The 24,399-nt window shown below is 25.9% G+C and overlaps 2 protein-coding genes across 4 annotated transcripts; one reads left to right on the forward strand and one right to left on the reverse strand.

The window, feature by feature from the left end:
* Window positions 1-1,741: 1,741 nt before the first annotated feature.
* Window positions 1,742-6,306, forward strand: LOC132928184 (transcription factor TFIIIB component B'' homolog). The gene is made up of 3 exons (XM_060992663.1): window positions 1,742-1,900; window positions 4,094-4,670; window positions 5,362-6,306. The coding sequence occupies exons 2-3, from the start codon at window positions 4,104-4,106 to the stop codon at window positions 6,196-6,198; spliced, it is 1,404 nt and encodes a 467-aa protein (XP_060848646.1). The 5' UTR covers window positions 1,742-1,900; window positions 4,094-4,103; the 3' UTR covers window positions 6,199-6,306.
* A 2,609-nt stretch (window positions 6,307-8,915) lies between these two features.
* LOC132928183 (tubulin monoglutamylase TTLL4-like) lies at window positions 8,916-22,972 on the reverse strand. Of its 3 annotated transcripts, XM_060992661.1 has the most exons (20): window positions 22,084-22,972; window positions 20,472-20,871; window positions 20,087-20,304; window positions 19,592-20,022; window positions 19,493-19,527; window positions 19,309-19,419; window positions 19,111-19,215; window positions 18,930-19,040; window positions 18,418-18,686; window positions 18,140-18,347; window positions 17,955-18,081; window positions 17,643-17,862; window positions 17,444-17,569; window positions 17,220-17,348; window positions 17,069-17,154; window positions 16,878-16,999; window positions 16,735-16,811; window positions 14,510-14,567; window positions 12,263-12,348; window positions 11,454-11,591 (listed from the first exon to the last, which is right to left on the reverse strand). In XM_060992661.1, the coding sequence occupies exons 2-19, from the start codon at window positions 20,824-20,826 to the stop codon at window positions 12,311-12,313; spliced, it is 2,826 nt and encodes a 941-aa protein (XP_060848644.1). In that variant the 5' UTR covers window positions 20,827-20,871; window positions 22,084-22,972; the 3' UTR covers window positions 11,454-11,591; window positions 12,263-12,310. The 3 variants fall into 3 exon arrangements, with proteins under 3 accessions (XP_060848643.1, XP_060848644.1, XP_060848645.1); XM_060992660.1 differs by lacking the exon at window positions 14,510-14,567 and having other exon boundaries at window positions 8,916-11,591; XM_060992662.1 differs by lacking the exon at window positions 11,454-11,591 and having other exon boundaries at window positions 12,161-12,348.
* Between the last annotated feature and the right edge of the window lie 1,427 nt (window positions 22,973-24,399).

The following is a 24,399-nucleotide window of genomic DNA, read 5'->3' on the forward strand; positions in this document are numbered from 1 at the left end:
CAGGTTTTGCGTATACATTATTAAATGTCTTGGTTATGTTATTTATACTGTCATATTATTTTATCTCTCCCGATTGACCTTCAATTATAGATGAGTAGGTATATGGTATTATGGTTTGGTTTAAGACATGAGTCATGACTAAATAGACCAAATAGTCATGGGTTTATGTCTTCAGCTGTAATATGATAGGTACTTTCCTTTCTATGTTGTAAATAATATAAAATTAATATTGTTTATTGACTTTTAATAAATAGTAATACAGTGTTGAGTCATTTGAATAGTGAATATTAAATAAATACATTTTCATTTTGCGATTTATAATGAGTTTAAGTGATTTAATAGAAAATTATTTCTGTATGAATTTTAATTATAATGAAATAATAACAAATTTGACATTAAAAAATAACATAAATATTAGTCTTCGTACATTTAAAAGATGATTAAAAGAACTAGGTTTGTCTAGATGCATATACTATACACCCTTCAATATTGTAAGTCGTTATTTAGAAATTTGAATTCAGGATTTTAATCAACTTCGTGGCTATAAGTGATGGATGCATAGAAAATGCATTAGTAATGGATTTATGGTTAAACAAGAGACTGTACAAAGTATTTTAAAAATAATTGATCCTGAAGGTGTGGAAATTAGAAGTCGTAGAAGTCTAAGGAGACGTCTGTACTTCAATCCAGGCCCTAATCATACATGGCATACAGATTGCTTAGTGCTTTTATGATAAGCTAAAACCTTATGGAATTTCTATAAGTGGGTGCATTGATGGATTTTCCAGGTGTATAGTTTGGTTAGAAGCAGCACCTTCTTGTAGTGACCCCAAAGTCATAGGAAATTTTTATTTGAATACAGTCGAAACATTAGGCGGATGTCCAATTACTTTAAGATTTGATAGAGATTAGAGGTACAGAATAAACCGTCATATTAAAAGTCTACAAATGCATTACTCCTGTGAAAGCATCTCTTCCGTAGAGGCGTAAATAGATTTTTTGTGAGATGGTTGCCTCATCAAAATATTGGAGGTGGGTAGTGGCGTACGCAGGGAGGGGGTGTTTGGGAGATATGACACCCCCTTTAAAAATAAGTATGCGTTCAAAAAATGACTCCAGTCTCCAGGATCTTAGATGGCTAGACTAATCCATAATTTATACTTCCATGGTCACACCTAACAACATACCTAAACCTTAATAAATATTAGTTACCCTTACCCTACGTTATATTATTGAGAAATCGTTTAAAAATTAAGAAAAATAGGTTGGTGGGTGCTTAATTATGGTAGTTTCTTCATAGGAAAAATTCACTCCGTCACTGCATGCCTCCACTTATTTTTAGTAATTTTGACATAAACATAGTTAAAGTTCAATAAATTATTATTAACGTCCATGTATTTTACGAATGCTAAAAAATGTAATATTTAAATGTATTATTTAATTATATTACAGAATAGATTTTATTTAAATTTACGCGGTAATTTAAATGTTATCTGTGTTATCGGGCTATTACTGATTGGGTCTCGGGCAGTTCGTGGGATGGGTACAGTTCGGCCCCCAAGATAAGAATACATAAAACCTTTATATCAAACCAGAGTAACCACAATTTTCCAATATATTCGTTGCCACCAGCTGATTCTCTCACATGGGCAAATCCAACCCAACATTCCAATTTCAAATCTAATCTAATATCTATAAAAATCTAACACGCCATTCCTATTATCAGCAGCTGCTGCTATATTATATTATCACATGACATATTATAATGCATTACTGCAATAAATAAATATAAAATTGTTCCATCTGCAAGCTGCAACATGCCTTTTTAGTTATTCTTATTTCATATTCAGATTTCTCAATTTGTCCATGTGTCAAGCGTCGATGAGTTATTCGAATTTTAGTAAGTGGCTTCTATTTATTTTATTTTTCGTAGAATTTTGAAAACGAGCTGAAACATGTATTTTTGATTTCATTTTACATACATTTAACACGTTTATTATTTTGTACAAAAGTAACTTATTTATATATAACGTACAAAAATTTTAATAAAATATTTATTTCATTAATATGTTTTGAAATGCTTATCGGTATTAACTTTTTAAAGTAAAAATAGGATTTATTATATTCCTATTCATTACTGATATCTAAATATCTTTATGTTAATAATACATATAGTTATTAACCGTTTTTACACTTCGTCGTCCCAATAATCCTCCCTCTCTAGTACTTAATGGTGACAACATATCCTGGTCTCCAACAATAAAATATCTAGGAGTTATCTTAGACAAAAAATTAACCTGGAACCCTCACATTTCTTCGAAACTTCAACAAAGTTACCAACGACTTAAAATTCTTTATCCCTTAATCAACCGTCAAACCGCCCTAAGCTGGAAGTGCTCTATTCTTCTTTATAAGCAAATTCTACGACCATTAATACTCTATGCTGCCCCTATCTGGGGATACTGTGCCTAAACTCACATAAATAAAATTCAAGTCTTCCAGTCCAAGATTTTACGCATAATATCCAACGCGCCGTGGTTCGTCAGAAACGAAGCACTTCATACAGACTTCAGACTCCCGATGGTTAAATCCTACATACAAAATCTCTCAGTCAACTTCTTTGGCCAACTAAACAACGCCAAAAGTGCAAAATATTTCAAACTCAACGACAAGCCTACCCTCCGACGTCTCAAGCGCGGACGTCCTCATGATGCCCTTTCTCAACGTCAATAATATATGTATTTATAGATAAACTAGTTATTACCTAGATTATCTAATTTATTACGATGTCACATTTTATTATTTAGCTATTCATCTATGTAAATAACTGTAATTTATTGTATTTACTTATTTATCTATAACAACTATTGCATGTTAAAAATTTTGTCTTTTTATCAATAAGTTAGATGACCTTGATGTCAGTAACACTTTATTAATAATAATAAAAAAAAAAAAATTAACCGTTAATTTTTAATGTGTATTTAATAACACAAAAACAAGCTCAAAATATAGCACTAAAAATATGTAAATATGCAGAACAAAATTGTCAACAACACTTTTTTTTATGATAGAATTTTTAAGTTTTTCTTAATAATAAAAATGTTTTTTTTTTTTAAAAAAGAATATGGTAGTAGGTCTTTAGGAACTAATATCAAATGATGTGTTCTAGAACGTAAATAACTAATCCAATAATTGCAGTTCAATGCACATGCAATTTTTTTTTAAATAACTAAATTATTGAAAATTAATGGAATAAATAGTCTGTCATCATCAACGATAAGTATTAATAATGTATCTAATATTTTAAAATCAAAAAAGATGTTTTAGTTCGCATATTTGTATACTTTATTGGGGTTATATTGATTATTTCCATTATTATACAAAAATTTTGAATAATTTAAAAATACATTTGGATTTTCCAATTTATAGTAGATATATAAAATTAATTGCTAGTTTAATATTTCCCATATTAGGGTTCTGTATATTCTGATAATCCGACCTTTTTCACGTTCCGACCACACCCTCAGTCCCGAAGGTAACAGATTACTGTAAATAGTACTTAAAATTGTAAATTATTAAAATAGCTCTAGAAATCATAATTTGCATAAATTGATAAAATAAAATTTCTTATAAATCAAGAAAGTATGAAACAAATTTATATTTTACTTTTGATGTTCTATGATTTTTCATAAAAATATATAGTATGTACCTAATTTGTTAGAACTTTTAAACTGATCATTACCAAGAGCACAGCTGATGTTGAAGATAAAAATTAAAAATATATTTAATGATGGTATTATTTATTGTTATTGCTGGTAGGGATGATAAACATATGTGAACTTGAGGCCCGGCGCAAGTATTTAAACACACTTAGGCCAACTTGAGTTTTGCCGCCCCTGACATGTAAATGTTACATCAAATATCAAACGTTAAATGCCGCCATAGGCGTGGGTTTATGTCGCCTACCCCTTAAGCTGAGCTTGTATAGTTTTTAAGAAAGTGTTTTATAAATATGTATTTAGTATTTTAGTATTTAGTCTAATTTAAAAATTAATAATTACCACAGAATTAATAGTTTTAATTTTTCTTTCAGTTGTTGTAAAATGTCTACATCAGATACAAAATCAGTCCTCAATAGGCATTTTCCATTTGCTAAAAAAAAACCAAATATACCCTCTAAACTGTCAGATAAAGTTGATACAAAGATAAATAAACAAAAGTTGGTTGAAGAAAAAAGTTTCCTTATTGTTAAGACATCAGAGTCTAATCGATGTGATGTTTTAACAGAAAATAATGATAAGGCAAAACCTATTCAAGAAAAAACGTGTGATGATGAAATTCCTAAAAAACCCATATCAGCAACATTTAAAACAATAAAATCACAAAATAATGAGCCAGAAATCATAACTAAAAAAAAGAGGTCTATTTCTCGGAAATCATCTAGTGTATCAGAGGTTAGTATTGGAGAAATAAAAAAACCTAAAGAGAACTATCAACGTTGGAATATTCCTTTCTCGAGCAAATTTAAAGGCAGAGAATTTGATAAAACATTATTGACTATGCAAGATCTAATATACTACAATCCTGTCACCAATCCTATAATCAAAGAACCTAAAGTGGAACACAAAGAAGAAGATGATCCAGATAATGATTTGTTGACTATAGATTCTGTAAGAAAAATTGCAAATAATAATTATAATTATAAATAATTTAGGTGATCTTATAATTATATTGAAGTACACTTTAAAAAAAATAGATGATTGGGGGGATATAATATGGCACTATTAACATTCAAAATAAATTATCAAGCAAATTTTTATAAAATCATTTTTAGATGTTTTAGTTTTATGAATTTTATATTTTTTTTTATAGAATATAGTAGTAGGTATTTAGGAACTATGGGTATTATGTCTAACTCTGAAACGTAAATACAATAAATCTGATAATTGCAGAACAATGTGTCTGACATTATTTTAAAAATAAACAAATTATTAGAATGAATGAAATCAATTGTGCAAAGTCTTCAGCTATATCAACTGATAATGTAGCTACTATTTGGAAAACATGCATTTTATGTTTTTGTGCCCATATTTTTATACATTATTGGGATTATAATGTTTATTTCCTTAATTATATAAAAGTATGCTTATAACTAGCACTTAAAACTCTTAATTAAAAAAATAGTATTAGAAACTGTAAATATGTATAAATTAAATTAAATTTTTTTACATTTGAAAAGTTTGAAAAAAATCTGTATTTTACTTTCAATGTTCTATGACTCATGAAAATTTCTAAGTTATGGTTATAACTTATATGTATGAGTTAATAAAAATGTATTAAATTAAATTTTTTATTTTTCAGGAACAAAAACCAACAGTTCTTAATAACTGCATTACTCCATGTATCAAAGTAGGCATTGATGGGAAAATTATCATTGATCAAGAAACATTAACTTTAAATGAAACTGGTCTTGAAGAAAAACGAGAAGAATTGGCTAAATCTAAAGTTATTGAAGAATCTGCATACCATTCAAGAAGTTATTCTTATAAACGTAAAAAAGAAGCTTCTAAACAATGGTCTAAAGATGAAACACTTAAGTTTTACAAATGTTTAATGAATTTTGGTACTGACTTTTCTATGATTCAGCAATATTATCCTAATCGAACTCGAGCTCAAATCAAACGAAAATATAAAACGGAAGAGAAAAAAAATCTTCAACTTGTGAATGGTGCCCTAACTAATACAACACATTTCGACAGTGCTAGCATTGAAGATATGCTTGAAAATGATAAGATTGAAGAAGAAGTAAAAAAACTTGATACAAATGCAGACCCAGAAGCTTGCACAAAAATCTCTAATCATAGACGTCATAAAGAAGTAGTACGCTCAGATTGTAGTAGATTAAGTGTATGTGCCTACATGTTGGAAGAAGAAATTGTATTGAAGAATAAAAGAAAACATCCAACTGAATTAGTTACAGCAAAGAAATTGAAGAAAGAGCTAGCCAATATGCCAAGTGTTAAGAACAAAAAAAAAAATCATACATTGTCATGTACTCAAATAGGTACAAGTAAAGATAGATTAAAACAAGATATTGATGAAAATAAAGATGAAATACCTAAAGTTCGAACATTACAAGACTTTCATGAAGAATATCAGGAAAGTATCACTAAATATGAAGAATCAAATAGTGAATGAAAACAAAAATATTGTTGATTTATAAATATTATGTAAATTATGTTGGTTACTAAAACATAATTGTTACAGGGCTTATTATTTTTAATACAATAAAAATTTTATTTTAGATTTTTAGTATTCAATTTTAAATTTTAATATAAGGTAATATAGTATTGCACTATGAATGACATCCACTGATTTTTGTTGTCTATTTACAGACCACATTATAACGTAAAAAAATGTATTCTTACATTAAATCTTAGCAATGACAGTTAATTATAATAACAATGTCTTAACTTTAAAATACTTTTATACATTCATTAGACGAATCCTCAATAAAATATACATAAAAATTTGCTCGGGGCACCATAATATCTCGGGACAGCACTGATTGAATATATGATAAATAATAGAATCAGTATTAAGAAACAATTAATCAAGTTTATAAGGAAAAAGTAATGTAATCAGAATATAAAATATTAAGTATAATAAAAAAAAAAACATTATGTTAATATGTTGGTACCTACTAAACGTCTAAACTACAAACACATTTTAGATTCTGAACGGAGTGATGAATGTATTGATTTTACAATGATGTGTTTTTTTTTTATTTTTGTGTCTGTCATCACTTTTTGGAGTAGTAATAATACTTCGATTTCAGCCCCTCTTTGAAAAGGAAAACTCATCTAGTTGGTACTTAGGGGGGTCAAAAGTTAAAAATGTTCAATAGTTTTCAAAAGCGTCGGGAAAAACCCTAAAAAAATTACGGAAAAACGAGAATTTTTACGCATAACCACTTTCTGACAAAATCGATTTTTTTATTTTGCTGTAACTCAAAAACGAATCATTGTAAATACTTTTGTAAATTTTCACCAAATGTTTATATTATGGTTATCTATTGGCGATTAAATTTTCAAAATATTTTGACCTTATTTAAGTTACTTATAGACAATTGAAATTTTCGACTTTTCTAAGTTTTTTTTCTTAAAATGCCAATAAAAAAAATTAGGCTATCCAAAAATTCTTTAAAATTTAATACAAGGTTTATTATAAGTTGTACTTATCGCAGTAAAAAAAATCAAAAATCGTTAGTCACAATTTTTGTTTATAACTATTTAAAATTCAAATGTTAACGAAATATTTCAAAATTGAGAAAATTTGCAAGGAATTTTGAAGTTGAAAATTCATAAAATTTTTGTGATTTATTCTTAAGGTTCAAAAATCCAATACAAGGTTAACCATAAGTTTTCCTACAAGTAACTGTAAAAAAAAATTCCAACGTCAACATAGAAAACATTTTATGAGTTTATGAAATTTAATTTTTTACGAAATCGCGTAAAATAACGATATATTACATTTTAAATATATGTAATAATATAATATATCCAACTAATTATCATTGACTGACAAATCATCTCCGTTCAGAATCGTTTTTCGTATACAATGATACCCGTCATTGCATTCAAATTTAACACATCCATTATGGTGATCAGTGACCTCTCCATCTCTACTATACAGCAGAGCGATACCCACTTGTCCACTTTTTATTCTTTGCTTTTCTTTATATAATTTTTATCTCCCTCCTGATTATAATTCATTTTATTATTTGTTTATCGATAACTTTTACCCACCCAAATTATTTAATAACTTTTATATTAATTTAAACAATTTTGGGAAATAAAAATAATGATATTTTCATTGTTATCCAAGTTAATATAAGTTTTATTTGATAATATTAGTCATTAATACTTTTGAAAGAAAAAAATTCATGCTACTACTAGACTTTAAACAAAGAGCTAAAACTAGATCTTAATTTTTGGTGCTTATTCGAAAATTAATCTTAGACAATAACTAGACAAACAATAATATGTTAATCTCAATTTTATAATTATTAAGTAGTTGACAAGATAAATGTTGACATTATTTTGCGTTTAAAAGATGTAAACAAAAGAAGTCCTTATATAAATTTATGATAAATTTTTAAAGAAAATTTTTTTTTATTTCAATGATTTATTTTATTACTTACCAAAAATTATACTATTAACCATTTTTTTTTTGTTATTATATTTTTAGTAGGTAGTTATAGTAGCTTTTATTAATTTATAAAAATTTAATTTAGTTAGTGAATAGTGATAATAATAAGCGACTTACCGTAGAATTAAAAAAATTAAAAAATATAAATGATTATAATATTGAAATATTAATAGATATCTACCTAGTAACTATAAACATAATAACTGGTTAAATGTTGAGACCTATTTTTATCATTAACAATTTATATACTATATACATCTTATATTTAATAATAAATAGTAAATTAATTTTCAAAACTATTACCATCATTCGGTGTAATATTATAACGTTATATATTTTATATTAATATTAATAATATAACATGGCCACATAGGCTTATCTTATTTGTTTTTGGGGTGTTCCTGTCCTAGGCCAGCCGTGTCAAGCCCTAACTACGACTTCGGCAAACAGTATTTCCGTTATACACCAATGCCCCCCCCCCCCACACGAGTATTCAAGTCAAGTAAAGTAACCATTTATATTGAGATTTCAAACCTTATAGTTTTATTTGTTAATTGAATGCAAAGGGAATCTACATAACTATTGTAACTATATGTGGTGGTAATTCTCCGTTGGTGGAGGTACATATGTTATTGCATTATAATAACAATAACACATTTTATTATCATAAAAGAATTTGAATATATAAAAATTAAAAATCACAAAAAAAATTAAAATATAATTTTTATTTTTTTAATAATAAAATACAGATTTTCTGTTGATAAAGGAAGGTTTAAGTCCTCAACACTATTACTCCCTGCACTGGTTTTCTAGACTTTTTAGGTGTTATTATTATACAAATTAATATTTTTTTTTATTAAATAGTAACTTTATAACAGTTATAATACATTTTTACCAAAAATGTACATTTGTTAAAAAAAAGAAAAACGCATACAATGTGTATACAACTTTCAGCAGATATAGTACTTATTTTGTCAATATACTTGAAGTGGCATGTAGAATCAACAGCATTCATAATTTTAAGATGGTGACTACAGGTTATACAAATAATATATTAAGTATGCTTTTTGTAGAATAATATCATGTAACCTAAAATTTGAGAAAGGCGCGATTGTGAAAATATATAAACTATAAAGCTATTAAAATAAATATTAATTAAACATTTTACACAAAACAAACAGGAAACCATAAAATAATTTTGCTCCACATTTATCATTCACTTATTGATTTAACCAAAGTAATTAACTTTTATACTTTTTAGGTTAAACTTAATATAGAAATAAATAGCATTAAATACTGTGTATTTTGTGATGAAAATAAGTCACTAAGGGAAATCATCACTCACATTCAACTTGGAAATAGTAAAAAAGTTTATAAATAAAAAGTTTTTACAAAATTAATTGTCTATCTCACATTTTCTGTATAGATGACTAATTGAGACGAATTGTATAGGTATTATGACATATTAAAATTTTATGTTTTGTAATATTATGCCAGATATAAAATAAATTTTTGAAATTGAAATTATTTGTGCTTATTGTTTGAACACTGCTTATAGCCCATAGGTACATAAAATAATATTATGTAAATAAGTAATTTTAATAATAATCCTATTTGATATTAATTAATCTTATAATCTTTGCTTCTGTTAACTTTTTCATTAATTAGTTTATTAAAAAGATAAAATTGTACAATATAAAATAGTTACAATTCACAAAAACTACAAACAAATAAATGTTGTTGAATCTAATATTATTAAAACTAAATAAATGTAATATTGTCTTCAAATTTAGTTACAGTTAGTATAACCTTTAATACGAGTAGGTACTTAGAGCTTTTATAAATTATCATAAATATATATATGAACACATATTTAAATTCAATCATGTATAACAAAAAGAATAATTATCTACTTAGGTATAATAATTTATTTTACAAATTAAAAAGTTGGAGCATTATCAAAATAAAATATTTAATGAATACTTTACATAAATTTGTTTCTGGGAAATTTTGATATCTCTAACTGTATGGCAAAATTTAATTTAAAAATGATAAACTTACTCATTCGTTTATATGAAAATTTAATATTACAACAATTTTTTATAATAAAATCTAAATAGTATTTAGTTATCATAAAAATTTGAAATTTTATGTCAATCACTGTAATAAACTATATGATAGAATATTTAATTTTAAGATTACAATTTTTTGGTCAAAATGTGTAAAAATGCAATTTTTTAATACAAAAACTAAATTGAAACATGTTTTAAACCAAAAAAATGTGGCAGTGATTTATTCATAAAACATAATAGTAATGACATATTATGTGAGTTAAGCATTACAACAAATCCTATAGAAGCATATATTATGATTTTTATTGTAATCATTTTGAATAAAAAATTTAATTAAGTAGGTATTAATAAAATATATGTAAAATGAGTTGAAAATGTCTTAGTAAAATTATTATTAATTTTAATACTATCTTGTTTGTTTAAAATTGAGAATGGTCACAAAAAAATTATTGGTATTGAAAAACCAAAATTGCACATAATTTTAAAAATCTACCTTCAACAATAATCTAACTTTGTTTTCTTTACCACAAATATAGCAAAATAGTAGGTATCTTTAAGATAATACGTCATACACTTTTTATGTGATATAGAAAGTTTTAAGAACTATTTCAAAGTAACAATCAAGTGGTTTCACATCAGTACCATGTGTCCACGTATATAGTTGGTTGTTGCTTGATTACAAAATTATATAGAAAAACGATTTCACGTGGGGAAGAACCCATATTTAAACAATTATAAATAAAAAACAAATATTCACAACAAAAAGATAATGGTAAAAATATGGTATAATAAGGAATATTGTCAGGATGGTTCTTATCCGCGTAAAACAGTTTTTAACAACAAGTGAATTCCTCAAAAAAAAATAGCTAAGCTTTATCCGATCACAGAATAAAAATGTATACACTTATTTTTAACAACCCCTCAACTACTGAGAATGTAACAAATATTATTTACATTACTTCAATATTCTAAAAAGTAACTACAAATTTGTTCCCTATTCTTAGGAATACATCTAAGTTATCACAATATATTATTTTTAGTTTAATTAAACTAAAAAATTAATTAATATGTGTTTTTAACCAAGTCCAAACGCCATGAACAAAACCATACAAACGCAATCGGTTTGATGTTATTGCATGCTTTGTGTTCATTAACATGGTTATATATCAGGAAACCATTGGATGACTGGTTGCTGATGTAGAATCATCATCAAATGGAAAATCATCACTAATCCAATCTCCTTCGTCAGACATTGTAATAGATGTATACACCATATGACGACGTTCGGCAGCAGACATTGAAAAATGACTGATAGACAAATATAAAAAACACATAGGTCAGTGTTTAAAACACCACACCAGTATATCAAAAGCACACAGTAACATAATAAAAATAAATATAAAACCCATAAACATGCTCTTGTAATAAATTAATAAATCAATTAGTAAAAAGAAGTAGCAAGCCATTAAGTAAAAAAAAATTAATTATATTTTTTTTATAGTATATACATTAGAAAATTATATGTTAAATTAAATACTTTAAAAAAACAGTAGTGTGTGATGGGTGTTGTTACTATGGAAGAATATATTTAGAGATAATAAATATTGTACATTTGACACAGATAAAAGTTTAAAAAATAGTTTCTAAATTTCTAAATTTTCATTACTGAAAACTACATAAAAACAATTTTAATTGTTGAATAACCACCAAACACAAAACATTTACATGTAGGTATTTATCCACATGTATATTAGTGATAATTTCAGACTCCAATGTAATAATAACAGTTTATAGAAAGTCTAGAACTTCACAAAAGCCAAAATATGAACATAAAAATATATGTAAATCAAATAAGCAATAAAAAAAAAATGATCAAATAAAATTGTATGATATAAAATTATATTTGTGAACATAACATTTATAAAAACCAAAATAAAATAAAAATGTATTTATGAGTACATGATCAGTTATCGAATTACCTGATGACCGCTTGATGATGGTCAATTAATTTATCACTGCCAATTTTTTCAACTTCCATTTGTGTATTTTGGTGGATGTCGCAAGTCTAACAAAAAAAATATAAAGTACATAAAAAACTAATATTTAAATAAAATATTAACTAAGATAATGAATACACAAAGGGTAATGGCATGATAAACTTAGTACAACTCATAAGTAAATTAAATTCACAATCATTGATCATTATTTATTAAAGAAACATTTAATGTATCTTAATTACATTACACAATTTAAAAAATGTGATAATGAGTTATTTTATTTATATATATAAAATCCATGAATATTTTTGTTTTTTATATAGTTTAATATTTTGATACATGATTTTTGTTAATAAGAATAGAAAATTCCAAAATACAATTAATCATCTTCAGTTAATAAATTTATATTTTATTCACTCATAGCATATTATAGTAAAAGTGTGTTGTAACAACACAAAAAAGTAAAAAAAAAACAACTAATTATATCCAATAGATTATTATTCATTTTATTATCACATTATCAGTTATTTTATGTGTATTATTTAAATATTATTTGTTAAGTTATCCATTAATCTGCTCATATTCAATTAATTTAATTATTGTGATATTGAAAATATAATAAGAATAATAATAATTAAATATTTAAAATAAATTTTGATTGTGAAGACATGTTTATCCAATACCCCTAGGGCTTAAGAGTGCTACCCCTGCATGGGTTGTCTTCATATTACAGACATAAAATATAGCAAATTTGCATTTAGTAGAATCAATTGTGTGTCATTAACTTTAATATTAGATTAAATCGATATATGTATTATCAAAGTTAAAGGTATAAACATTATCCATCATTAAGTGTTGCATTTTTTCAATATTTTAATTTTTAAACTAAATATGAGCTTTTTTAATTTGTAATATTTATTATTATGCTCATATCTTTCTAAAAATTAAAATATTGAAAAAAATCAAACACTTAATCATAGATAATGTCAACAATCACCAATAATCTTGCCTTTAATTTTAATAATAGGTCAATTTTCTCTTATAATAAATTTTAAAACACACAACTGGTTCAACTAAACACTAATTTGCTATGTTGTATATTTATAAGACAGAGACAACACATGCGATGGTGACAACCTCTTAAACGCCAATTAAATGACCTATAACACTAAAATCAACTAACCTAATAACTAAACTAATAAAACTAAAATTATATTTATGAATGATTTTAGAATCCAAAAGTTATTTTAACTCAGACGCTGTAATGTTTTGCATTTTAAATGTATAATATGTTATAAGTATGTCATACTACTAACAATTGAAATAATTATAAGTGACTCGTATCACTGTTTTTGCTCTCTGATCTTATCTAAATACAATTCATAATAAAAATAACAGTAAAAGTTTATTAAAAATCCATTCATAAATATAATTTTAATTTATAAAACATTAAAAACAATTACAGCATTTAAACACATTGTTATAACTAAATTATATTATTATTGATACACATTATAAATATGTATTTAAAATAATACTGAGAAAGTTTGATTGAATCATAACTACTAATAACCTGAACTTATAAATTATTAAAAATAATTAATAAGAATACTACTTATTTCTACAGGGTACAACCAAAGATTAAAACTGTAATATTTTATTTTACCTAATTTAGATCTAATTTGTCACACAATTTAATACAATATTATTCATCAACTTCCATCAAAAGCTAAAAACAATGTTTTTGCAATAAAACAATAAAAATAAAAATAAACTATTGTATTATAGTACCTTTAGTTTTATTTTTAAGTAGATATTTTTGTTCTTAATTATAAATTGCCACAAAAATCATATTATATTAAGCTAATAATAGTAATGCATTTATACTAACAATAACATCAGATAAAAAACATTTTTCATAAATAATGATTTATACATTATTATTAATATTGTTTATTCTTCTAAAGACGTCTAAATATCTGGGTTATCTCATGATTACTGTAACCCTCAACACTTAAACACTGACCCATAAAAATAATATCTATTAGAATAAATTAAAGTATAGTAAAAACTAATTTAATATGGAAAAACTTAAAATGGAATGCAACAGTAACCATTTTTTCTAATTTTCATTTATAGGCTATACTAGGTTTATAATTACTTCACAGTGATTAAAACACTTAAATTCACATGCTAAGAAAACTCCAAATAAAAATACCACCCACTTACAAAATTTAACATTTTTATAGGCGAAATACGCATTTCTGAAGCACCACATAATTGGCTCCTTAATAATTATTAAAAGCATAAAGAATTAATTAATTAAATATTTAACTTGTATTATAAGAAGTGGGAAAGGAAATAAATAATCAAATAATAATTGCATTCTTAAAATTATATTAAGGCTTTTAATAAAATTGGTAACTTATTTTATTTGAAGGTACATTTATTTAATTACAAAAGGTAAAATAAAATTTGCTTACAAAATATGGATTTTTATTTTGTTATCATGTTCTGGAGCAGAAAAAAATGCTTCAATATTTTACTTGGAACAAAGGCAATATGTTGGCTCTTTTTGAATTATTTATAGAATTGAAATTTTAGACTATTGTTTTTAGTTTTTCTTATTTATTAAGAAAATAATCTTTCTGAAATAAACTGTTTAAAAGTGCAATACAACATTTTAGTTAATAATAGAAATAGCAATTTAAAAATATTTTAACTACACAAAAACAAATTTTTTTATAGATATTGATAGTTCAAATGTTGACAAATTAATAATAATAATTTAAGTAATTTTGTTATAATTCAAAAATATTAATCATAGGACCTTGAACCTTTTCAACATTATGTAAGTATATAATTATTATCTACATACAATGAAATATTTAAAAAAAACTTAACCTATTATTATTATGAACCCAATTATACTATTCTATGACCCATTGGGTTATTGAATTTTAAGTTAATACGAACAATATATTATATGCAAGTTATGCAACCTATTTGGCAGCCTACTACTTATACCATAAATAAAAAACTAACTTAATAAACGTACCTTTATAAATAACATAAATTGTAAAATAATCTTTGAAAGCTTAAACGATATCTCTACTCAGAATAATTTTTCATACACAATAAATTATCATAAATTTTAAATTTACCACATTTAATCCAATAGAAACATCTACTCAATGATAAAGTATACTTTAAACTTTTTATATGACAGTAAGACTTCTTTAGCTTTTCCTTATTTAAAATAATACCACAATGCTGATATAAAGCACCAGTTAATATAATGAACAAATTTACTAATATTTTAAAATTGTTTTTTTTTTTTTTTTTTATAGAAAATAGTTAATTCATAAATAAAGTCCTTAGGTCTAATTTAAATTGTTTCATTCCCATGTATTGGTAGCAGCTGGTATTATTTCTATTTGAACGGTGGAATGTTTATATTCATTTTAATAACTGACTTCATAATTATACCACATAATGATCACCATTATACATAACAGTAATATACTTATAATTAAGTTCATTTACAGATAGTATAAGAAAGCGATTAGGTGAGATAAATAATTTTTGATTATCATTTAGTGATTAGTCTGAATGGCGAGGAAGAAGAACTGTGCTCTTCATGTTTTTATAAATGTTCATCTGAATTTAAAGAACCACAAATTTTTCGTTTATTGTTTGATTATTAATTATCCTACTTCCTTATCATTTAGGAGTTGAGATGATGCTACAATATAATCTTCAGTCAAAAGGTTAGATGGCGTTAATAATATAATAATAATATTAATTAAATACATTTTTTAAAGATCAGAAAATTCTTAATTGAACACTAGTTCTCTATGTTGGTACACATTACATTAAAATCTGTTTTGTTAAATTAAATTTAAAGATTTTAGAAGAGTGTCTAAAACCAAACACAGCTTGAATATAGGAAGTAATATAATTATAACAATTTATAATTTATTTATGGCAGCACATATATATTGCTTTTAGACATGTAAGTCATATAATTCTCGTGTAATCAATATCATGTTTTATAATTGTCCATAACAATTTAAAATTTATAATTGTAGTTATGTACAGTTTTAATATAATAACCTAATTTTTATTTTCTAATATTCTCTCAAGGTAAACATTTTCATGTTCATAAGACTTATGAACTTAATATAACTTTATGAAATTAAAACTACAAAAAAATATCTTTAAACTATAAAGTAACACAACATTAATGTGCATTGAATTTAAAAATGGTAATAAATTATAAGATTTGTTTCATCTTCAGTTTGAGGCAAGTGAATTGATAAATTTTTATTTTTTGATAAATTAAAAAAAGTGATATAAATTAAATTTTAAAATAATTTATGACTCATAAAAGTATTTAATTATTTTTCTCATATAAATACTTATATTTATATTTTAATAATTGATTATGTTACTTTTGATTGTTCTTCATCAATATCTGGTACCTCCAAGTGAATTTTTAACTGACATAACTTTTCTAGCACAGCAATACCTTGAAATAAAATTACATTTTGAAATAAATGAATTTATACATCTAATTTGTAATAATAGTAGTTACCTTCTCCTCTGTTATTACTATATTTACATTCCCATGCATCAAAAAGCATATTATAATATCTGGAACCATCAAAGTATTGATGATATTTAAAAGATGAAGTGGTTGGAAATACTTTTTGAAATCTAAAATTATAAAAATCTTAGTACTATGTTTAAAATTTAGAAAAATTAATATATTAATGAAATACATACGAGCCAATTTGTGTAAGTTCATCTTCATAAATGATAAGATGTCGTACATCATCAGGTAATAAATCATCTAATATACTATCTATATACTAAAAAAAATTTAAAGTTTATAATATTATAGTGTTATTTTTAATTATAAATAATAATATAGTACTTCTGCTCTGGATTCAACATTTGTATAATATTCTTGTTTTTCTTTTTCTTTAGCAGATAAATTGAATGTATATAATCTCTTATCATAACATAGTGGAGATTTTACTCCTAACATCTTGAGTAAATTATTCTACACAAATATTTTAATTTAGTAAAAATATTTATTGAAGGTTGATTATGAAAATTAAATTAAACTTGTATTTTGTCCAAGCTACTCTAACTCACATGTGTACTAGAAGACATTTTGTTTGGGATATGATAACCAACCATATTCATTAGATCTTTGACTAATGGTCCTTTGACAGCCAAATCAAGAGGAGAAGATGAATGCAATGAAGGAGATATATTGACCTAATATTAAAAATAAAATAATTTCATAATTTCATAATTCTTTATTATTATTACCAAGACTAATTTGAAATACCTCTAGTATCCAAGGTTTAAGGTGTTCATCAAACAAAACATCTATTCCAAATAACTCGTATGCATTATACCTATTGCTCAGATTAGAACGACACATTTGACTCATAGGTGATTCGCCACTAATAACCGTTTTGACAACTAAATCTTCTAAGCTCTCCCATAATTTTTTAACATCAATTTTGCGTTCTTTCTCCATATACGTCCACAATGATCGTAATGTCCTAAATTATTATAATTAATAATTGTAACTTTATTTCAAATCCAAATCCAAATTTTAAATCTAAAATAAATACACTTAATACAATATATTTACCATTTATGACCTTGACATGCATCAGCATCTTCATTTTGAGTATACTGACTACTAAGTCTGTTAATACTATAATTTGTCAAATGCATATATCGATCACATAATGTGGTAAGATCGGATGAATACTTAACTGAAATATTACAAATAAATAAGTAATAGTTTCAATTATGTAACAAAAATTATTATACCTGAAGCAAATCGTACAAGCCCATTATCATAAAGATATAGACGAAGTGGATTGATTGAAGTGATAAGTATATAGAGTCTTAAATCAAATTTGGTGTCATTGATTAAATATGGATTATCTATATATCTCTGTACAACTAAAGGTACCTTCTTTGGTATTTGACCCCATTTTGATATAACGCGAATTCCAGTTCCTCTAGCAGATGCTGGCTATAAGTTAATAAAGAAATTAGAAATTAATTTAACCATTATTTTTATGGTACGATTTTAAATATAATACCGGTTTAACAATCCATTTATCTTCATCATTTTTCTCCCAAACTTGTCGTAAAATTCTAGCTTCTTGAGGTAATATATATGATGTAGGTATAAAACCAAAATGTTCTTTACCATATTTTAACATTAATCTATGCAAGTTTTTCCATAGTCTATCTTTGCGACCAATTTGAAAAGTACCCGGAAAATGATTAAGTTTTTGTTGTTCTCGGAGAGTTTTGAAACATAATGATTTCATATGTTTACCCCAAGTTCCAACCCAATCATTAGATTCTTAAAAAGAAAAAGAAAAAGAAACATTAATAATTATTAACGTTTATATAATTATAAAAGAAAAATGAAAAAAGTACAGAAAAAATCATTTAGATTGAGATAACATAAATCATAAATAATTAATTAGGTAATTAGGTGGATATGCAACACCAAAGAAAACAGATTTAACACCACAGTTATAAAATTAAAAAATACAAATTTGATTGGATAGAGTAGTTGTAATTAAAACTATACTATACTCACTTCTAACGAGTTTAAAACCACTATTTTGAATAGTTCTACGTACAACAATTGGAGTTATAGAACTAAGTTTCCACTTTAATAACTTTTGTAAAGATAATGGAAATGATTCACCTGAAATAAAAATTATTGAACAATTTTAATCAATACATTTTATCTAAATAATAAATAAAAACATTGGTACCTTTCATATCATGAGAAGAAAATCGTATGTATGGCGGCATATTAGAAAATAAACTAGGTCTTAAGGCTGAATGATATTCAAAATAATCGTTTTGTTTTTGAGTACCTGTAATTTTTTTTGTATTGCAAATTATCAATATATTACAGGTATACATTCCATTTTTTTTTTCGTTAATATTTTATTTTAAGCATATAATACCTGAAAACAAATGGTCAAAAGCTAATTTATTTGGTTCATCAATCATACAATCTTGTTCTATTTTTTTGTTAAGGGGTTGCACTATTGGAGATTCTAAGCTTGTTTGAGTGTCTATTAAAGAAACAGTATATAAATTAATATAAACAAATATATAGTATTATGGCGAGTTTTATTTAATATTTACTTTCAGAAGTTAAGTCCACGTGTGTTTTTAAAGAACTAAAATAAAATAATTCAAGTTTAAAAATAAAAAAATCAATTGCATAGTTAATTTTATTCTTACTTGACAGAAAACACAGATGTGTTATTTATATTATCAGTTTGCCATCTAGTTTTAGGATTTGATATTTTACAGTTTTTATCAGATAATTTTGATTTTGATTTTTCATAGATATCACTATTAAGTATTAATTCTGGTTTTGAACTCGATTGTTCATGAATTTGCTCGTCTTCTTTAGTTATCGTCAATGATTCTTTTACCTTAGGTGTATCTTTAGTATGTTTCATTGATTTATATGTTTCTTTAGATACTACAGGCATAAGTGTAGCTAATCGTACATGATTGACAATCGTTTTTTGATTTGGAATGTCCATGAGATCTTTATTCTTTGGATTTGTATTATTCAAATGACCATTTATAGTTAAAGATGAGCATCCTATCTTATGTGTACAATTTGTAGAAATAAGAGGCTTAGGAGGAACCGTTGGTAATATCTAAAGTATAATTGTATACAATTTAAAATATAGATAAATTATTTATAAATACTGAAAAACATACCTTGCGTTGGCGATGAACAGGAGGTTGTCTCATGTGCATATCATACTTTTTAATTGGTGAATAATTAAATTGATCAATATTTTTGAACTCCTCTTGATCTACACAATTCTCGTTTTCTTCCCAAAGCCTTGAATTATTATATTGAAAAACATCATTGTGTCTGTCATTTTGTTCTATTTCATACATAGATTGTGTTGTATAATCTTTCTTTTTGTTTCCTTTAAAAAAATTGGTATTTTACTATGCAAGTATTGTTTATTTTAAAAAATTTTATCTTTTGTTTGTAGATTACAATACATTTGACAGGTTATTAAAAAATATCATACATTTTGATTTTAAATAGAATCTTTTAATAATCTAATAAAAATGTATTTATCCTACATACCTAATAAATGAGGAGATTTAGATAACGCATTAGAGTAGTTTAAATTGTCTAATATAGGATCAGTATCCAAAATTGGATAGGGATTTAACTTTAATAGTCTTTCTGAACCATGATCCATTGTTTGATGTAAATTTGTACGAAGATTTTGTAACCGATCCATAGGACACCACCGTTCTTTAATTCCATCTGGTGAAAATGCATTATGTTCTTGGTGAGTATCGAGTGGTCGAGATCTCTTTATTCTATTCATATGTACATTGCATACAGGACAAAAACAATTTTCTGGTACAGATTCATCATGTTCAGAAGTATTGATCATGTCTTTGGTTAGTATTGAGTATGATTTATTGTTCATTTTCTATTGACTTGTATATTATTACAAAAATACTTTAAGGTTTGTCTGTAAAAATAACATATTTATAAAATTAAAATAAAAGCATGTAATATTGGGACAAAAAAATATGATATCAATATAAATGCATTTATTTGAAAATAAGTTATAGAATAAGAGAGCGAAGAAGTTAAAATGTATTTTGGATAAATGAGGTCAGTAGTTAGATAGTGGTATGTGTATAGTACCTATAATTGGCACAATGTTAAGATACTTTGACATATACAAAAGTTCTATCATTTATAGAATGACATTAAAAAAGCTATAGTTCAAATTATATATAAGGAAAATAGGTACTTATTGGTTATCGCTACTACCTTTTTTTATGCATCATAATTTAAAGAAATTAATTAAAAGTTATTAAACTATTATAAAAACTAGAAATAAAAATAATTAACTCGAGGAGGAAAATCTTCAGCCATGCAATTTAGAATACCTATAGCTATATGTTTTTTTTATATAACTTGTATTTTTACAGTGCAATTTATTATGTAATTTATGTGTATTTTATTTATTATTCATTCCAAAATACAACTTAGTAGTAAGTTTAATTTTTTTTTTTTTTGTAATTGAAAAATATTTGAAGTTCATTACCTTATAATTGTTAACACAAATAATATTTAGTAAAATATACATAGTGTTCTAAAATATTAAAAAATTTCAAATGTAGGTACTAGTTTAAAATATTAATTGATCAATTTTTTTTTTAATAAATTAAACTATAATATATAAAAGTATGTACATATAGTAATTTTGAATATGGGAAATTACCCATTAGTAACACTCAGCACATGAATTTATTTATTATTTTGGTTTATGATTTTCTTTTTTTTGTAAGGATCAATATTAGTTTTTAAAATATATTTTCTAAATTATCTTAATATTATTTTTAAATAATTAAAACTAGCAATAATCCAAGCCCATATCTACTACGGATTACAGGGTTCCAAGGATTTAAGCACTTCATTTTAGAGATTCAACTATATTAAACAAATGTATTTATTAGATTAAATAGGTAATCAGTAGTCTATTAAAAATATTAAAAATATTCTAATGATCTATATTTTAGTCGAGTGTAAAAATATCAACGTAAAGTTATGCAAGTAGGAATAATGCGCATATTTATTCAAATAGTATATATTGTATATATTTAGGTATATACAAGTAATAATAAAATGATAAAAATTAAAATATAATGGGAAAAGACAAATGAAAACTTACCATGAATATGATTACAATGATATTTAATAATATTAACTATATTTGAATGAAGAATTGAAGACGACTTCGATGAGTGCGGTTGTTGACGTCTACGACTTCGGCGATGGACACGAGTTTTAGCTGCACGCAGTAGTTATTGTCAACTATAGTTATTTTATTATTATGGTCACGACGACGAGTCTATTACCCGCCAAACAGGAGACATTTCAAACGGCGGCGAACGGTGGTCGTCGGTCGACAATCGATTCGAACGCGGTAGGAAACAGCGAATAATTTCGAATGTAATAATACACTGTAGTAAGTGATTAGTTGGCAATCTCTCTAGGTAATCGTAATAAATAATAATAAATCTTTAACAATATAATAAAATAATACACGCAAAACGTATTCGGCAACTCCCTCCTATACACGGCCTCGGGAAAAGATAAAAAAAAAACGTTGGCGTCGTTCGCTCACGTGCGAACCGCGAGCGACGCACACTGGTCACTGAACACTGACAGTGAAGTGAAGCGCACTCGGGCGATGTCCTGTAGCCTGTGGGGCTGAGAGCTGCGCCGAGTTGTAGCAACTGCCGACTAGCGGACTTGTAGACGAACTGTCAAGTGTGGTACACGATTCGTCGTCGAAAATTAATGAAACTCCATCGTGGGGGATAGTTTTTTTAATGTTATTTTTTCATTTAGTGTGAACAACAAGGAAGTAATTATTACTCTTACTCATTAGTAATAAATTATTATTAATATTAGCATTCAAATTTCAAAATATATTCAATAAACAGTCGTGCAAGATCGTCGTAATCGTGGAACGCACTGTTACGGACTTCGGGACTTACGACTTGACAAGTTATTCAGTGTTCGCGATGGGGTGGTTCGCCGACGGAAAAAATAAAAGAATATTTTTTTTTACATCTTATATCTATTATTACTATTACTATTATTATTATTATTATTATTACCATCCAGACGTGTTAATCTTTATTATCTATGGTGTTCTTATGAAAACGACTGCGCTGCGCGCGCAAAAATACCATATTTTCGTGAGGTTATTGGTATGAACATAGATACGACAGCGCGGCGCAGTGTTCAGAGTGGTAATTTTAGAAACCCCAAGTTCGTAAATCAACGAAACGCCCGACGCCCCCGTAGTGGCGTAGTGCACTCGTGTCCCTGAATATTGGACATTATTTGGTTATTTTATATCATTAAAATATGATCTTAATTGTATTTCTGGTCGTACACTCGTACCGCATTAGCGCATTACATTCTTTAAATCAATATTTATACGCACTTGCTCCGATTATTATTAATAAATAATAATAAAAACTGTTAATTAACACTTTTAAGTGTTTAACACCTTAATTTGCTCTAATGCATACTTAGGAAAGATAGGTAATAAATTAATTGTCTGCACTGCACTGAAAGCTGAATTCGACAGGCTACGATCAAAATAATACATTGATTTGTGTATGCAAATAAGTTATGAACTTGAACTTATGAATATTAATTATTAGTTAATTACGCTTATTTAGGCAGAAATGTTCAAAATTCAGCAAAGGTTGCAAAAACAAAACTTACTGTATAATGTTATACACAGAAAACTAATTAAATTAATATTTAGAAAATACACATAATATGTAATCATATCGTGTATTTTTAAATCTAAAATCTATACAGTAGTGTGAACTGTGGATTCAGCAGACAAAAATTTAATATTTGTGCTCGGTCCTGTCGGCACTCGGCAGCACGATTAATGATAAGGTCTTATCTTAAATCATGGTCGGCAGTTAGTAAGAGAACATGCGTGCCGGCGCCATTCTACGCATCCACGCGCGATATCCCACCATACTCAGTAGTAGGAGTAGTAGGACCTGTCCGGTCTCGACAACAAGGTGTTCAGAAAATTGCGCAAAAAAACGTTTTTCGTTAAACCACGGCGCGACGCGCGTTCTCGCTGGAGCAGCAGCTGGACCACATATATATATTCATGATATAATGAACTATAGATTAACAACTGTAATACAGCGCTTGTCCCCAGCTGTGTTAATTGGTTGAAGCCACGGTTAAAGATAATAATTTCTATAATTATTGAAGCTATTGGCCGCCATTTTAATAGAGACCAATGTTCGTTATCACTCATCATTAATGCTTATAATAAGATAACAAAAAATGATTTAATATTGTGAATAAAAATTATTATTTTCCTAAAGTATAAGCACAGGCCACAGAACAATAGTATAAGCAGTATATAATGCATAATTTAACGTTTAATCAAAGTTTAACATTATATTATTAATTGTTTCCAATGTTGCGATTTAAT

The sequence above is a fragment of the Rhopalosiphum padi genome, chromosome 4 (assembly GCF_020882245.1).
Source record: "Rhopalosiphum padi isolate XX-2018 chromosome 4, ASM2088224v1, whole genome shotgun sequence".
Classification (NCBI taxonomy): domain Eukaryota; kingdom Metazoa; phylum Arthropoda; class Insecta; order Hemiptera; family Aphididae; genus Rhopalosiphum; species Rhopalosiphum padi.

What these genes read in the sequence shown, in the direction of transcription:
- LOC132928184 (XM_060992663.1), top strand. Translation starts at nt 4,104, where the DNA reads ATGTCTACATCAGATACAAAATCAGTCCTCAATAGGCATTTTCCATTT. An exon ending in ATTTGTTGACTATAGATTCT is followed by an intron (nt 4,671 to 5,361) that starts GTAAGAAAAATT and finishes TTTATTTTTCAG; the next exon opens with GAACAAAAACCAACAGTTCT.
- LOC132928183 (XM_060992660.1), bottom strand. Translation starts at nt 20,826, where the DNA reads ATGAACAATAAATCATACTCAATACTAACCAAAGACATGATCAATACT. An exon ending in ATAAATGGATTGTTAAACCG is followed by an intron (nt 18,348 to 18,417) that starts GTATTATATTTA and finishes ATTAACTTATAG; the next exon opens with CCAGCATCTGCTAGAGGAAC. An exon ending in TTAAACCTTGGATACTAGAG is followed by an intron (nt 17,570 to 17,642) that starts GTATTTCAAATT and finishes TTTTAATATTAG; the next exon opens with GTCAATATATCTCCTTCATT.